Below are 16,573 nucleotides of genomic sequence, written 5' to 3' on the forward strand. Positions count from 1 at the left end.
TCATTATTTTCCATATAAATGACATTCGTATTTATATTATTTGCAAAGGAAAATTATTGGGGAGGAACTCTATTGAACCTTGACGAACACTGTAATTTTAGAGATTTACAGAACAATCGTTGAAACGTTTAGAGTTTTAATTGTTGCTATGATTGACGGGGGCAATAATGGCTAGAATTGTTAGGGGTCTGAAATCAAGCCTGAAACTTTGTATATCTTTCAGATATTATCATATTTTTTATAACTTTGTTACGTGTTAGACTTCAAAAGATTCACACCAGTGAGTGTTGCCCGCCGTGATGCTCAGTAGGTTTTGTTATGATAATGAAAACGATAGCCCAAATCGTGATAGAGCCAGGTCTTCTTCTGCGCTAGGTGATCATGACTATAAAAGATTGGGGCAGTCCAGGTCCCAAGCGTCAGTTAGTCATTCCGATCGATCCAGGCCACCATTAAGACTCTGAATTCAGTCGCGGTAGCCTCTAAACTTCCACCTGATTTTCACATCTTTCAGATATTACTTTTTATGAATGTGTTAAAAGTTGGACTTCAAAAGATTCACTACAATTTTTGGTAAATCTTCTTATTATTCCAAAGAGTATACGATCATACGAATGAATGTGGTCTGATCAAAAAGTTCGGGGACTTGTCAAATTGCGCGCCTTCACGTTAACGTTGACAACTGGTTCGGCGCTCATTTTTTAGGTGGAACCTTCCTGAGTAATGTTCAGTTTCGATGCTCTAACCTCCTCCAAACCGATCGTTCAATTGTTTTAGTGAAATCTGCTTTTCGTGTTTCCCATTTTTTGTCATGGACGTGAAGGAGAAACAACGTGTTTGCATGAAATTTTGCGTTAAATTGGACAAATCGTTCACGGAAACTTTTCAAGTGCTGTCGCAAGCCTTTGGTGATGAAGTGATGAGTCGTTCATGGTGTCAGGAGTGGTTTAAACAGTTCATGGAAGGCAGAACTTCAACGGAAGGTTATCCTCGTTCAGGAAGACCTTCAACCTCAATTGACGACTTTCTTGTGGTCAAAGTGAATGCCCTTGGCTAATTATTACCTATGAAGCGGTAATCTGGGCAAAAAAAAGCTGGCTTGCGTGAGTATCAGTGGGGCATCCCTGAAGGTTTTTCTGGGATTAACTCCTCTCCATCTGTATACAGATGCAGGCAAGGAAGACGATCTTGAGGATGGCCGAGAGTATCAGTGAGGCTGAATAAATCAAAGGAAGGTTGATATTCTTTTTAGAGATACATAACATGACAACGAGGTTTCATTTCGATGAGAAGCTAGAAACACGTTGTAGTAACAATGTAAACTGGGAGAGCATGGCAGTGATATACGGCTTAAATCAGCAACTGATTACCAGGTACACGGACGGATTAATCACAGCAGAAGGAGCGGACGCTAAGGTTATTGGTCCAAGGAAAATGTACTTGGGACCAATGGGTAAGCAAACTAGCATATTCTCTCCTTTGTCTTCTTTGACCTCCAAATCTCCAAGAAAAAATAGAGAGTTTTCTGAAGGCGCACTACTGCCTCCTCGACCATTCAGGCGCAAATCGGAAGATAGACGATTTGCTGAGGTCGGACTGTTGAAGGAACTTCTTTCTGCCACCAAGCGAGCACACCTGGGAAGATAGAGGGTTTGTTGTGGGTGTACTTCTGAACGAGCTTCCTTCCGCGACCGCTCAACACTACAAGAAAAAAGAGAGTTTGTTGAGGACGCATTATTGAAAGAGCTTCCTTCTACGATCATTCAAGCACAACTCAGAAAATAGAGAGTTTGCTGAGGGAGCACTCCTGATCGAACTTCCTTCTACGACCACGTAAACACAAAATATTAGATTTTCGGACTTTGCAAATTTCTAGGCTTTAACACAACAGCACTTTTTTATAAGCAGACACAACTTTTGGGGCCTCAAACTTTAACTGTAGGGCCAATGCAATTTTTTGGGTTTCAGCACGACTTCTTTATTAGGCGATACAACTTAATTAAATTCAAAAGCTTCCTTCTACGACCACTCAAGCACAATCGGAAGATAGAGGGTTTGTTGAGGCCGTACTGTTGAAGAAGCTTCGTTCTACCATTGGGGGTGGAACATTACTATTCTGACCGACAGCAAGCGGCGACCAGCGAACTCAGGTCCAACCAGGTCCAACTTTAACCTAACATGGGAATGCCTTGAAAGACTGAGTACGCTCGGCAGGTACAACAACGTCTGGATGCTCTGGGTTCCAGTCCATGTTGTGTTGGAAAGCGCAGCGGACGAGCTGCCCAAGACGTCTCTACACGACCCAGAACCCTTTTGTAGAAAACAGGTTTGTGGCTGTGACATTAAAAAGTGGAGAACAACGGTAGAGGAAACTATACTGGGCGAAACTACGAGGAATGGAGCAGTCCAGAGTGTTTATAGGAAGACGCGAACCCAAGCACATAAAGCACTGTTTAGACCTCACCAATAAGAACCTCCGGATTGTAGTGGGAATACTCACTGGTCACTGCCAACTAAACTATCGCCTAAGGAAGCTAGCGATATCTATGACATTGCCTGCAGGTTTTGTGCGGAGTGTGTTGAAACCACCATTCAAGCTTTGATGGAAACATGCTGAACCAGTAGCGCGATTAAAATTAGACGGGGCTCCAGTGGATCAGTTGCTCTTGTGTTCACAATGCATAGATTGCACATATTATTCCTGAGAGAACTTCTTCCCTCCATTCCACGTAAAAAAGTGAGTTTTGACAAGTCCTAGATGTTGTAAATGTGTAACCACCAATGCAGCTTGGCTTGCAGCAGAGGACTACCCGAGTGCGTAGGAGAGGAGCTCGCCATGGAGGTGGCTGATGTCTAGTGCACTGCGCCGGAAGGTATTGATAATCCGGTGGAAAGGTAGCGCGCTGAAGATGGGTAAGCTGCTACTGGAAGAGTTATGGAGCTCCCAAGAATCCCTATCAGCGGGTGAACAGCAGCTTGTTCCAATGAAGCCCGGCAATATTTCGATTGCATAAGCTAGTGAAGGGATAGCGATTGCATTCAATGCGCTTATTTGATTCTTCCACGAAAGATGCGATTTCAGTACTAGCTTCATACGTCGCAGGAATTCGAACAGCAGAGAATTCTTTAGATCCCCAACTCGAGCAGGGGTTACTTGCAGAATTCCTAGGTATTTGTAGAATTTTATTTCGGACATAGACTGGAAGTGGAGAACACCAATGAAATGTGCGGCCCGCGATGACCTTTGCGGGTGACTTTGAATTTGATACTTGTCTGATCGAAATTCCATCCGAATATCACGGCGAAACATTTGAGGACTCACTTCTTCTCTTCTCCTCCTTAACTCCGTTAAACTCTTCCTGCAATGAGGGACATCATCCAATATAATGGCCTAAGGATGTCAAGATAGAGCAGGAACCTCGATGGTGGCACCTCACAAAACATCTGAGGCAGGGCAAACAGCCGTCAAGGTTGTTATCTGTTGTGGACTCTCCTTTTCGATCGCGGTACTCGGGTCAGAAGTTTTACGGCTCCCCACGTGCGGTCGAGCCGCTTTTTTTGTATTTCAGTTCCAGATTTGGCTCGCGTGTTGTTTATTTCAATAGGTGCACGCATATCCCCAGGATTGAGTATTTTTCAGGATCCGGTGGGAACCCACACACGATACGTGAGGGATCGAAGTGCTCAAAGGAGCCCCCACTTTTCCGTAAGCACGTGTCGATGGTGCTTGAAAAATTGCGGGCGGACTTTCACTGTAAATTTTGCCAACATTTTAAGTTTTTGGGATGCTTGCGACTCTTAGTCGTCTTCAGCCTTTCAGGATGGTCTTTTGACCATCAAACAATCAGTTAGTCATTATAAATGGGGCCCTACGTTGGGTGCCAAATTGAAATAGTCGATGGTCGTCTCCGGTCACTCAGGATGTTATTTTGGCCATGAACAATTTCAGTTTGTCATTACAGGACGGTCAATTTTACGGAATTTGTAGGTTTTTCGCTTGCTCGCCCCTCTTAGTCGTCTTCAGCCACTCAGGATGGTTTTTTGATTAACAAACACTCAATTAGTCATTACAAATGCGGCGCCACGTTGAGCGCCAAATTGAAATTGTCGATGGTCGTCTCCTGCCACTCAGGATGGTCTTTTGATCATCAAAATCTCAATTAGTCATTACAAATAAAGCCCCACGTTGGGCGCCAAATTGAAATTGTCGATGGTCGTCTCCTGCCACTCAGGATAGTCTTTTGACCATCGATAATTTGTCATTACAATGTTCAGGCGTATAAGAGAATGGTATCTTCAGTATATCGTCTAGGTGTGGAAACCACAGTGACCATAATACCGCAGATCAACGGCGGGAGGGATCGTCAGGGATCGTCAACGATCCTTCATGGGTCGTTTACGATACGGGGAGTGGCGTCCCCGAGGTGCCCGAGCAAGTAGTTCTCACCCCCTAGCTGGCATAATACTTGCGTCCTAGGTAGTAGCCTCGAGAAAGTTTCTCGGTGAAGAGCGAACTGCTAATGACCGATACACGCCGGGACACACTGGGAGTCCCCGGAGCCGTCGACAACTCCCTGTCGACGTCGATGGGGTGATGTGAGCCTAGCTCTGCCAAGGTGGTAGTTGTAGCGTGTATCAGGAGCCAGCCCCTTCGGAACCCTGGTCGGGTAGTGTGCATTGAACCGGTGTTAGTAGACCGCGTTGCCCCGAGCGAGCGCTGATCCGTCCGTGAATTCCGGGATCAGCTAAGCGTAGGTCAGGCCTCAGGGAACTGGGGTAGGGGCTGTGTCCCCGAGGGTATACCCGTTCCTGACTATTGCGGCCCGCTCCCTTGCACACGATGCGCTGGTAAACAACTCAAATGGAGAAAAAAAACGAACGAAACGAGGAGATAGTGGAAATGGAGAGTGAGCTGGTTGCGTTTATTCGCAGCACGAAAATGCGCCGTTCGCCCCAGCGCCCAGCGAAGAACGCAACAAGGGCTGAAATACCCGACGAGACATCGGGACGCGCAGACGGAGAGAAAGACTCGGAAAGTGATGCAGCACCTGCAACACAGATAGGAACCCAGACCATACAGCACAGTGCTGTAATTGCGGAAAGAGGCACAGTGGAAACTGCCGAAACTAATAAAATGGTTTCGAATATAAGCCGAGTGGGAGGACTGTCGATTACTCTGGCGCAAGCGGAAGAGGAAAGACTTATTAAAAAATGCACGGCCGTTGTGAAGCACAGGCGATCTTCGACGTTCCTTCAGAAAAACGTCGGTAAGGGGGTGAAAAACGGGCTAATGGAACTGGAAGAGCCCCTGGACAGGATTTCACACTATAGGCGAACATGGAAAGTAAGACAAAATCCGCAGGAAGCAGAAACAACCGCGCTTCCCGAGGGGAACACCACGAGTACCAAACGGATCGCTGACAGCCCATTGCAGAGCGAACTTGGTAAAAAACGAAAGGAGGAAGGGACATCTGAAGGAGACTTCACTCAGGTACTCTCCAGGGCTGAAAAGCAGGAGGCGAAGAGGATCAAAAGACAACAACACGTCGCGCCATCAGAAAAACCTCTGCCTAAAACTAAGGCGGACACGAAGGACGGAGTGCCAAAAGAAAAGGTGGGGAGACGAAGGAGGACTAGACCGGCAGCTTTGCTTATTAAGCCGAGGGAAGGCAAGATTTTGCGGAAGTCCTCAGCGAAATCCGTTACAAAATCAAACCCGAAGACAACGGAGCGGAGGTGTCTTCCATACGTAAAACGAAGGGTGGTGGAGTCTTAGTCGAACTAGGCCCGAAGACTATAAATAAAGTCACGTTCTGTGAAGCAGTCAAGGGGCTTCTAGGTGAAAAAGCTTTGGTTTCTAGCCTGGAACCCATGTGTGCTTTAGAAATCCGAGACCTTGACTGTCTCACTGAAAAGAACGAGGTAGAAGAGTCCATCAAACGCGAATACCCGGAGGTAACCAATGTCCGGATTGGTATCATTGGGGACCTGACAGAAGGGCAACATGCCGTAATTGCGGTCAGGCTGGCCATAAAGCGAACTGCTGCAATGAAAAGGAAAGCTGCGTCCTATGCAGGGACCGTGGCGCGACTGATGAGAGCATTGCGCACACTGCGGGATCGGGGCGGTGTCCAGTTTTCAGAGCAGAACTGGAAAGAGCTAGGATACGGTCAACATGATTCGCATCCTACAAATCAATATGCACCGGAGTGCAACCGCTCACGAGTTGCTAGCGCAGTTCGCTGCGGAGACCAAAGCTGATTTAGTACTCATCAGTGAGCAGTACCGAAACAAGGGCCCAGTTTCATGGCACCCAGACATATCAGGTACCGCTGCCATCTGGGTTCGGGACGGCACCCTCCTGGGGGTTCTTGCCCAAGGCCGAGGGGACGGCTTTGTCTGGATTTGGTGTTCAGGGGTAACGTTTTTTAGTGTCTATCTTACGCCGAATGAGACGGTGTCGGACTTTCGTCGGAGGCTTGAGGGGACGCTATCTTAAGCACGGATGGGCGGATCCTGGTCGGAGGTGACTTCAATGCTAGGGCACTTGAATGGGGCATGCCTCACACAGATTCCAGAGGGAAACGAATTCTGGAAATGGCGGCGAGAACAGGACTGGTAGTTCTAAACACCGGATTCACCCCAACGTTCCGGCGCCCGGGCTGCGAAGGAAGCATTCCAGACGTAACCTTCGCATCGGAATCACTGGTGTCGCTGGTGGACGGGTGGCGAGTTCTGGAAGACTTTTCGGAAAATGACCACCAATATATTGCTTTCGAAGTGGTGGACACAAACTCTCGGTGCGCGCCACCCCAGCGATCTTTCTGTGTATGGAACGTCGCGAAAGTGAACACCGGGAAGTTTGTCGAAACTCTGGGAATAGGTGGGGCCACGCTGAAGAGTACTCCTGGGGGCGGTGGCGCCGCTGCTGACACTGTCGTAAATTCAGTTATGAACCTGATAACGACGGTCTGCGGAGCCTCCATGCCCAGGAAGACATCGAGGCGCTGCAAACCTTCCATGTATTGGTGGACAGTGGAAATCGCAGAGCTCCGGAAGGAATGTCACAGGCTCCGTCGCTTAACACAACGTCTAGGCGACCGGGAGGAGGCATGTACCATAATGATGGAGTACAAATCAGCCAAAAGGAGACTCCGCACCGCAATAAACAAGAGCAAAGCTCGTTGCTGGCAAGGTGTGACGAGGTGAATGGGAATCCGTGGGGACTCGGTTACAAACTTGTAACCCGAAAAATCGGGGCTCTGCGGAAACCCTGTTCACTTAAGGCCGAACAGATGGACCGCATTGTGAGGGCACTCTTCCCTGCACGCCCCGTATGGGATGTTGACGTCGGCGCGGAGAGCGCAGAGGACTGTCCACTTTTCTCTATAAAAGAGTTGGAACAGGCAGTCCTCTCTATGAAAAACAAGAAGGCGCCAGGACCCGATGGTGGACCTACTGCTCGGCGCATTCAACGCTTGTCTGAAAGAGGGCATTTTCCCTGCTCGTTGGAAAGTTGCGAGGCTTGCGCTGATCCCTAAAGGGAAAGGCGATCCCGAACTGCCGTCTTCATACCGCCCACTATGTATGCTTGATACTGCTGGGAAAGTGCTCGAAAAGCTCATTAGAAGTAGACTCGCTGAAGCGATACGTGCTGCCGGAGATTTATCTCCCCGGCAGTTTGGTTTTAGGGCAGGGAGATCGACAATTGATGCTGTCATCCAGGTCGTGGACGCCGTTCGACGAGCAGAGCTACATAGCCGCCGAACTCGACGGGTGGTGCTCCTCGTAACGCTTGACGTCAGAAACGCCTTCAATTCCGTAAGATGGGAAGACATTCTAGGCACACTAGACAATACCTTCAACGTGCCGAACTATCTCTTACGGATTTTGAGGGACTATCTGAGGAACCGCTCCCTGCTCTATGAAACACTAGAGGGTCAAAGGTGGATGGAGGTCACGTCGGGTGTAGCACAGGGATCCATCCTAGGGCCGGACCTCTGGAACGCTACCTATGACAGTCTGCTTAAACTCGACATGCCAGAAGAGTCGTGCCTGGTCGGCTACGCAGATGATGTCGCAGCGCTTGTTGCTGGACGCACTGTCGAACAGGCGCAAAGCAGACTCGGCATATTGATGCGATGGGTAAGCGGATGGATTACTACTCATGGTTTCAACCTTGCACTGGAAAAAACCGAAGTAGTCATCCTGACTAAGAAGAGAATTCCGACCCTGCGTCCCATATCGTTCGGCGAGTCGATAATCGAGTCAAAATCAGCGGTAAAGTACCTCGGGTTGACTCTTGACTCAAAGATGAGCTTTTCTGAGCAAATAAAAGCAGCAGCGAACAAGGCTGCGGCTGGAGTTTCGGCGTTAAGTAGGCTAATGGCAAACATTGGGGGTCCTACGTCTAGTAGGCGACGTCTCCTGATGAGCTCAACGCAGTCTGCCCTGCTCTACGGCGCAGAGGTATGGGCTGGCGCTCTTAACAAGGAGGTATATCGTAGACGCCTCGCGCAAGTACAGAGACGGGGAGCTTTACGGGTAGCGTCTGCGTACCGCACTGTCTCTGAACCGGCCGTGATGGTGATCGCGGGAGTTATCCCCGTTGCCCTTCTTGCTAGGGAGCGTCAGGCCATATACAAGCGCAAGGAAGATGAGCCAAGGGAGGTGGTTGCTCGCGAAGAACGGCAACACACTCTAGACGAGTGGCAGCTCTCTTGGCAAAATGAAACTAGAGGCAGATGGACTGTGCGGCTCATCGGCAACTTAGGTGCGTGGCTGAATCGGAAGCATGGTGAGACTGACTATTTCCTTACCCAATTTTTAAGTGGGCATGGAAATTTTCAGTCTTACCTGCACAAGATTGGAAAGGCGCGTCCTCCGGATTGTGTGTTTTGCAATGGAGTTGTGGACACTTTTTTTTCTTGTGGAAGGTGGGATGGGGTTCGTCAGCAGCTCTATTTAAACACAGGGGATCTATCTCCAGACAACATTGTGGAAGAGATGCTGAGGACTGCTGATAGCTGGAACCGTGTTGCCCATTACGTTCGGGCCCTTCTCGTTGCTAAGAAGATAGAACTCGACCGATGGAGGAACCGGATGGCAGGGGGTTCCTTGAACTGACAGTTCCCTTCCTCCTTTCCCCTCCCGTTGGTGAAAGGAATGCCCTGATTTGAAGGCACCGCAAGGCGGGAGAGTTCGGGGGCTGGCCCGAAGTAATGTGACAAACGGTTCCAGGCTAGTTCTCTGACGATGGGGAGGTGTTTAGTTGGTAGTCCGACGACGTACCGAATTATTCAGTATTCAGTATTCAGTATTCACCTACCCTACCAAAAAAAAAAAACGGCGGGAGGAGAGAATGCGAAGGGAGGTAGACGCATTGGCTGAATCCAAATATTTAAGTTTAGATTATGCGCAGCCATGGAGAGGTTCACTATCATTTGACTCAGTTTCTGACTGATACCGTTGGTGGTGGATACCGTTGGTATTTACATCGTTTTGGACATAAAGCACATTCCCTTCGTGTGTCCGAGATTTGCGAATAGAGCGAATAGCATGGACTTCCCTTGGGAATACCCTTACAAGTAGAGGTGATCAGTCTGCAAATGCTCAAATTCCAAGAAGTGTGGAGTGTAGCTAGTAGTACCATAAGTTGTATTCAGGAGGAACTTCGAAGATTACGAAAAGAGGGAGGGAACAATTCTCACCGTAGGAGTAAGCCGGTAGAGCTTTAACCCGGCCCGCGGTGTAATGTCTCCAGATAGTTCTGTGGGGCCTAGGGGGTGAGGGGAAATTTTTAAACAGCGAGGGCAACTTAGGCAACTTAGTTAGAGATAGTTGAAATCCAAAATTTAACTCGGATCAGTACATCAGCCATTTAAGAAATAACTAGATAAAAGCTCCACGAAAATCTCAAAAAACTCGGTGATGACTTCATGGATGATCTCATCTCGAAGTTGCTACTGAATTCCATTCTCCTATCTAATTTTGATATTGACATAACCTAACGTATCCATAACCAAAAGAGAAATAACTCAATCACTCCCAGTTGAAGCACCTATCTAGAAATTAAACGCTACTTAAATCATTACTGTAATTAGGTAAACTTTCAACCCCACACAGTTTCCACGCACTCATTAAATCTGTCTAGTTTTTGGTGGTAATTAGATTTAATTTTCTCTAGAATTATCTGATTTTTAGGCGGACGAGAGAGCAGACTAAACAAACGCCGAAAACTCGACTCCGATTGAAAGTATTATTTGAATATTTTATAAAGTAGTTGGGCATCCAGAATAAAGATGAAAACAAGTAGGATTGAAGGCTACTCAGGCCGAGTTCTTGAGTTTACCTGTTCGTTTTGGGAATTCGGGCACTTACGCTCAATAAAACTGAAATTTCTGTGATCTTACCTCAACCCACTTTTGGTGCCAATTCGGGAATAATGTAGCATTTTTATAAGATAGTTATCTCTGAATGAATCACTCACATGACATGATTTTATTGAATTATATCTTTTTTTTTATTTTGCAGGAATAACAGCATCATCAGATATAAAAAATGACGACCTGTCGAAATGTCTGTGGTGTTTTCTTGCCCGCGATTTTCCTGGCTTTCTGGGCACAACGAACTCTTGCAGGTGACTCGATTTTGGAGTTGATGAACATTCGAGCTATTGAACAGTTGCTCAATGAAAGACGAATGAATGGCAGTCAAGATGATGGGGGTGGACAGTTTATAATTCAGAATGATCTGGAGGAAGACTTTACGGAGTCAACTGAAGCCTACAGACATAGGCATCGGCCTCCTCAGTATGCAGTTGATTACACATATAACGGGGGCCCCGCCAACAGGAGGAATTCCAATGGAATAATGATTTATAACGACAGCCTAAGGACGTCAACCTTGAACTCAGATGTCTTGGCTGATCTGCAGGCATTGCGGAGTGACAAGATATTGAAGTCGAGTAAGAACGCTCTGTATGTTACCAGAAAGGAATACCTGAAGAAGGATTGGTGCAAAACCGAGCCACTAATTCAACGAATTCGCGAAACTGGGTGTATCACGAGAACCATAATTAATCGGTTCTGCTATGGACAGTGTAATTCGTTTTACATTCCGAAAAGCCCAAAAAGGAAACGTCCAACTGGAGGTCGGCAATCAACAACGAGCTTGCCGGAGGAATTCGAAGACGAGGATCTTACAGGAGCTGCATTTCGGTCATGTGGATTTTGTCGACCCAAGAAATTCACGTGGATGACGGTGACGCTTAAGTGTCCTTCGATGGTACCGCAGTTGCGGAAAAAACGAGTTCAGCGAATAAAACAATGCAAGTGCATGCCAGAGCCACTCTCCTAAATTTTAAACAATCTTCAAATTTCCATTTGGATCAGGATCAAAAGGATTGAGCTGGGTTTGGAATTGTGAAGGTTTTTTTCAGTTCAGCAAGGATAACGAGTTTTAGTAGCTCGTCCGTGAGATGCCCACTTCGATAGGAGCCTACCAATGAAAAGATACATTTTTTGATCCTAATCCTGATCGAATATCCATATGAATGCTTTTAACAACACATTCGCGTAACAGCAGTATTGTGGTCCTTCCACACACACACAAATACACATACCCACATAAGCAAGAGTATAATGATCTGTGATTTATTCAAATTATTATATACAATTAAAATAACATTTTGCATTAGAATAAGGCTAGGATAGGATAGGATAACGAAAAGGACGAGACAGTATGATGCCGCTTAAGGGCGGCCCAAAAGTATGTACCTGTGGGAACGATGGTTGAATGGATGAAAACTACGCGGACCTTTTCAGAATATAGCAAGGTCTTTGTGTCTTTGAGGAGGAGAACTCAAAAACGCTTTCGCATAACAATTCCCTGGTTGAGATATTTAGATATTATGATATTATATACGAGACGATCTAAGATTGATTGTTCCTTGACGAATTTAAAGCAATCAATCTGAATTTCTGAAAATATTATGCTACAGGTATTAGCGAATACTCAAACTAACCATGATTTATAATGCTTTAATTACTAAGTTTTTATAGCTAAAATTAAAAGATACTTTTAACCTATTCAGTCACGAAATCGCTATTGAGCATTCTTAGGAGTAGCGTTACCATTTATTGTTAGTATCCCTGCGAAAGTGAGATTCATGACAATATAATCTGATTTGGATAAGCAAGAAATATTCTGCCAATTATGGTATTCCACTAATTTACGTTCTTGGAAAAGATATATTATATATATATGTACATGTTTATAAATACATAATAAATGGATAACATGATGTAATTATTTTTATGACGTTTTGGGAAACAATTTTGTCAGTACTACATTATAGAGTAGTTTTACGGAGCTGTAACTTTCTTTGTTTTTTGTATTTATAAAAAAAAATGTATTAATATGAATGTTGAATAGATTCGAGACAAAGAGAAAATAAAGTTATTCGAATGAAAATATTTCTGGAAATTTAATTTTTCTTACAATTTGGACAGCAAGCTTCTTCTTCCTTAAAATTACCCTAGAGGCATTGACGCTATGTACCCTCTCCAGAGTTCCAGGCCACTGAGGGTGCTTCTTACCTTACCATTTCTCAGATCAATGACCAGCATACTTTAGAAGGTGGTGGACACCCATAAGAATATGAAACTCGTCGATCCACCTACCCGCGAAAAAATGGCTAAGACAATTACAGCTAGAACTAAAAACTCAAAACGAGGGAAGGGGAGAGAATGAACCTTACGGCGCAGGCGCTTGGAATCCCAGTGCGGACGGTTTTTCGGAATAGGCAAACAGACTTCTGACTTCAGATATCCCACGACCACCACCTTAACTATAGATTACTTGGTTACCACTGTATCTAATGGGGTGAACATGTTTACTTCCACAAGATAGAGTTCCTGATGGCATTTAACTCGGCAAGAGCCAGTGATGATCCTCGTCTAGAGACCGCCGAACTTGGCAAAAGGGATAAATTGCACCCACCCATATGCAATGGAACAAAATAAGGGACTATGCACCCCAGGCGCGGCTTTTGGAGGCCTCACCACATTCATACTCGCCTATAGATCAATCTGTAGAAGGCATGCTTTCCGACTCAGTGGAAAGTTTGCATTTAGTGCCCACGGCGAAGTTAGCCAGAAAGGAAAGTACGGAAACTCTCAAATTGGGAGAAACTGGAAATCCGACTACGGCCGGCCCGTCCGCGGTACTACAGCCCAAATCTACCCGCAAACGGAAGAGGAAGGCCCGGCAGAAGGGAACTTCGGCCACTAAGGAGGGGGACTACAGGCTGAATCCTGCCTGTCAGAACCTTCTCGTTCATCCTTACCGGGAAGAGCGGAAGAACGGGACGCTGGTGACGTGGACACTACTGGTTTAACGTCAGTATGTGGTAATAGATCCAAGCGGTCCGGACACCGTGAACCTGGAAAGGCCCTAAGCCGACGGCAGAAGAGAGCACTGCGAAGGAAGATGAAGCACCTTGGGAATGAGGACATGGACGTGGCTGTACCACTAGGCGCGGTAACGTCCAGAGAAATCGGACGCAAGGAAGCGGAATCTCCGGCGGAAGGTGGGGATAAACTGGAAACTCGAGTAAGATCCACACTGGACGCACCAGACTCTTCTGTCAGCGGTAATGCGCGCAAGAAGCGTAAGACCAACACATCTGCTCTGGCCAACGCTTTATTGTGCTCCGCACCTGGGCTTATATCCACGCGTCTCGCAGGGATTAGGACCGGTGTGCCGGGAGGTGATCAAATCAGCGAGAGAGATCTCAATGAAGCTGGTCCCTCCCACAGGAACACGAACACGAAGGCGGGAAGGGAGAGAACGTATGCGCAAGCTGCAGCCTCTGTTCTGACTGCTGCCGTGGGAGTTTCCTCAAGGATGGCAAAATGTCCTATGACTAAGTTTATGTCGAAAAACATAAAGATTGGTCAAATCAACCTGCAGCATGCCAAAGCTCCCTCCTACCTGTTGGCAGCGAGAATGACAAAGCTGCAGGATTTCCCCTATATCTTTCTGGTGCAAGAACCGTGGGTTCGATTTAACAGAATGTGTGGCATTGGATCGGTAAAGGGGGCTAGGATCTTCTACGACGAAAGATCCATACGACCGAGAGCTTGCGTCCTGATGTCAAGACGGTTAGAGGCAACTATGCTGAGACAATATTGTTCCCAGGACTTAGCTACGGTCATCATACAATACCAGATAAATGGCGAGAGGAAAAACATCATAGTTGCCTCCGCTTATTTACCCTATGATTCTTTGTATCCTCCACCGACGCAAGAACTTGGGACCTGATGGCGTATGCAGAATCAAGTGGTCTCGAACTCTTAATAGGTTGCGATGTGAATGCTCAACATATTTGTTGGGGCAGTAGCAAATGCAATCCAAGAGGAGAGAAGCTATTTGATTTCATCACTTCAGCTGATCTTATGACTGCAAACGTAGGGTGCGCCCCTACGTTCGTGGGACCGAGAAGAAGCGAAGTAATTGACCTAACAATCTGTACCCCAAAATTGTTAGAGCTGATTATAGACTGGCGAGCGCTAGACGAGGTCTCACTGTCAGATCACCGATATCTAGAATTCAATCTGACTATTGCGGGCGAACAGTCTGCAGTACAAAGACGGAACCCTAGGAAAACGGATTGGGCAAAGTTCAATGATCTTCTTGGCAATAAAGTACAGTTCCCTAGGCGACTAAGGACTCCTTTGGTGCTGGAAGATGAAGTGAAAACTTTGAACTGCACACTTTTAGAGTGCTATGAAGAGGCTTGTCCTATTTCCCGAGGCCAAAGCGGTAAAACGGTTCCTTGGTGGAACCGAGAACTGCAAAAACTCAGGAAATCAACCAGGCGACTTCTAAATCGTGCTTGCAAAAGTAACAAGAACGAAGACTGGTTAAATTTCAGGAACTCACAACGTGAATATAAGAGGCTCGTAAGGTGCTCGAAACGAGACTCCTTTAGAGCGTACTGTGAGGAACTGGAAGGCGAAAGGGAGACTTCAAGGCTGTGCAGAGTCCTCAAAAAGGATGAGTCGGCCAAGTTGGATTCTCTTAGAAAACCCGACGGTACTTTCACGAGCTCCAGACTGGACTCAGTACAGACCCTCCTGGAAGTACACCACCCGGGAGAACGGGTGAGAGAAGTGGTAGGGGGAGAGTTGACGGTTCTTGCAACCCCTTCAATACGCAAGTGTTGCAAGGGGAACTGGAACACTGCGAAAGCGGTTGTTACCCATGAAAAGGTGAGAGCTGCCATACTGCCCTTTGAACATTTCAAAGCATCTGGCATGGATGGCATCTATCCGGCAATGCTAAAGGAGGGTATGGAGCATTTAGAGCGACCTCTAAGAAATATTTTTCGAGGATGTCTTGCTCTGGGCTACGTGCCTTCTTCTTGGCAACAGGTTAAGGTAGTTTTCATACCGAAACCTGGGAAAGATGACTATTCTAATCCAAAGAACTTCAGACAAATCAGCTTGACTTCATTCTTGCTGAAAGGTTTGGAGAGACTGGTGGAGCGTCACATTCGTGGAAACGCACTTAGGTCACACCCACTTAGTGAAAACCAACATGCTTACCAACGTGGAAAGTCCTGTGAGTCTGCTCTTCATTCTTTGGTCACAAAGATAGAGGATGCAACTTTGAATGGTGAGTACGCGATAGGGGTGTTCGTGGACATTGAAGGGGCTTTTGGCTGTGCGCCTTTTCAAAAACTTTGTGATGCCGCCAGAGCGCATGGTGTTGATGATGCTTTAATTAAGTGGATCCATGCTATGCTAACGCAAAGATTGTTGTGCGCTGAGGTAGGGGTCGATCGCTACCTGACTACGGAAGCAACGAAGGGCTGCCCCCAAGGAGGTGTGCTTTCGCCGCTTCTGTGGAGTATGCTGATCGACTCACTGCTATGCGAACTGCAAAATTTGCCAATACACGCTCAAGCTTATGCTGATGACGTGGCTGTACTTGCTGTTGATCGGAATCTTGGAACGGTGTGTAGGAATATACAGCGTGCCGTTGATTTGATAGACAGCTGGTGCCTTAGACATGGTTTGTCAGTTAATCCAAATAAAACCACAATGGTTTTATTCACAAAAAGGAGAAAACTGGATGGACTTTGTCTCCCTGAGATGAGGGGTACTACCCTTCAACTCTCCGAAGAAGTGAAATATCTGGGGGTCACTCTAGATAAAAAACTTCTTTGGAACAAACATGTAGAGGTAAAGATGAAACGAGCTCTCACAGCTTATGGGCTGTGCAGACGGACCTTTGCCTCGACATGGGGACTCAGGCCTCATGTGGTAATGTGGATATACGTTGCCATCATTAGGCCGATGTTCGTATATGCATCCGTAGTGTGGTGGGTTAAGGTGAGACAAAAAGGTTTTCACCGTAAACTAGCCGCACTCCAAAGAACTGTTTGTCTGGGTATCACTGGAGCCATGAGCACGACATCCGGCGCAGCTCTGAATGCACTACTCAATTTGCAGCCCCTGGATATATTTATTCAAAGCACTGCAATGAGAGCAGCTCATAGGCTAAT

General features: G+C 46.6%; 1 protein-coding gene across 1 annotated transcript in view; it reads left to right on the forward strand.

Annotated features, from left to right (window-relative positions):
• LOC119661421 overlaps positions 1 to 12,476 on the forward strand; it is a 61,784-nt gene extending 49,308 nt beyond the window's left edge. Inside the window, exon 2 of the mRNA XM_038070764.1 lies at positions 10,534 to 12,476. Coding sequence (XP_037926692.1) covers positions 10,561 to 11,358 — 798 coding nt within the window. The 5' untranslated portion in view covers positions 10,534 to 10,560 and the 3' untranslated portion in view covers positions 11,359 to 12,476. The remainder of the gene's footprint in view (positions 1 to 10,533) is intronic.
• Positions 12,477 to 16,573: the final 4,097 nt, after the last annotated feature.

Source organism: Hermetia illucens, chromosome 1 (genome assembly GCF_905115235.1).
Source record: "Hermetia illucens chromosome 1, iHerIll2.2.curated.20191125, whole genome shotgun sequence".
Lineage (NCBI taxonomy): Eukaryota > Metazoa > Arthropoda > Insecta > Diptera > Stratiomyidae > Hermetia > Hermetia illucens.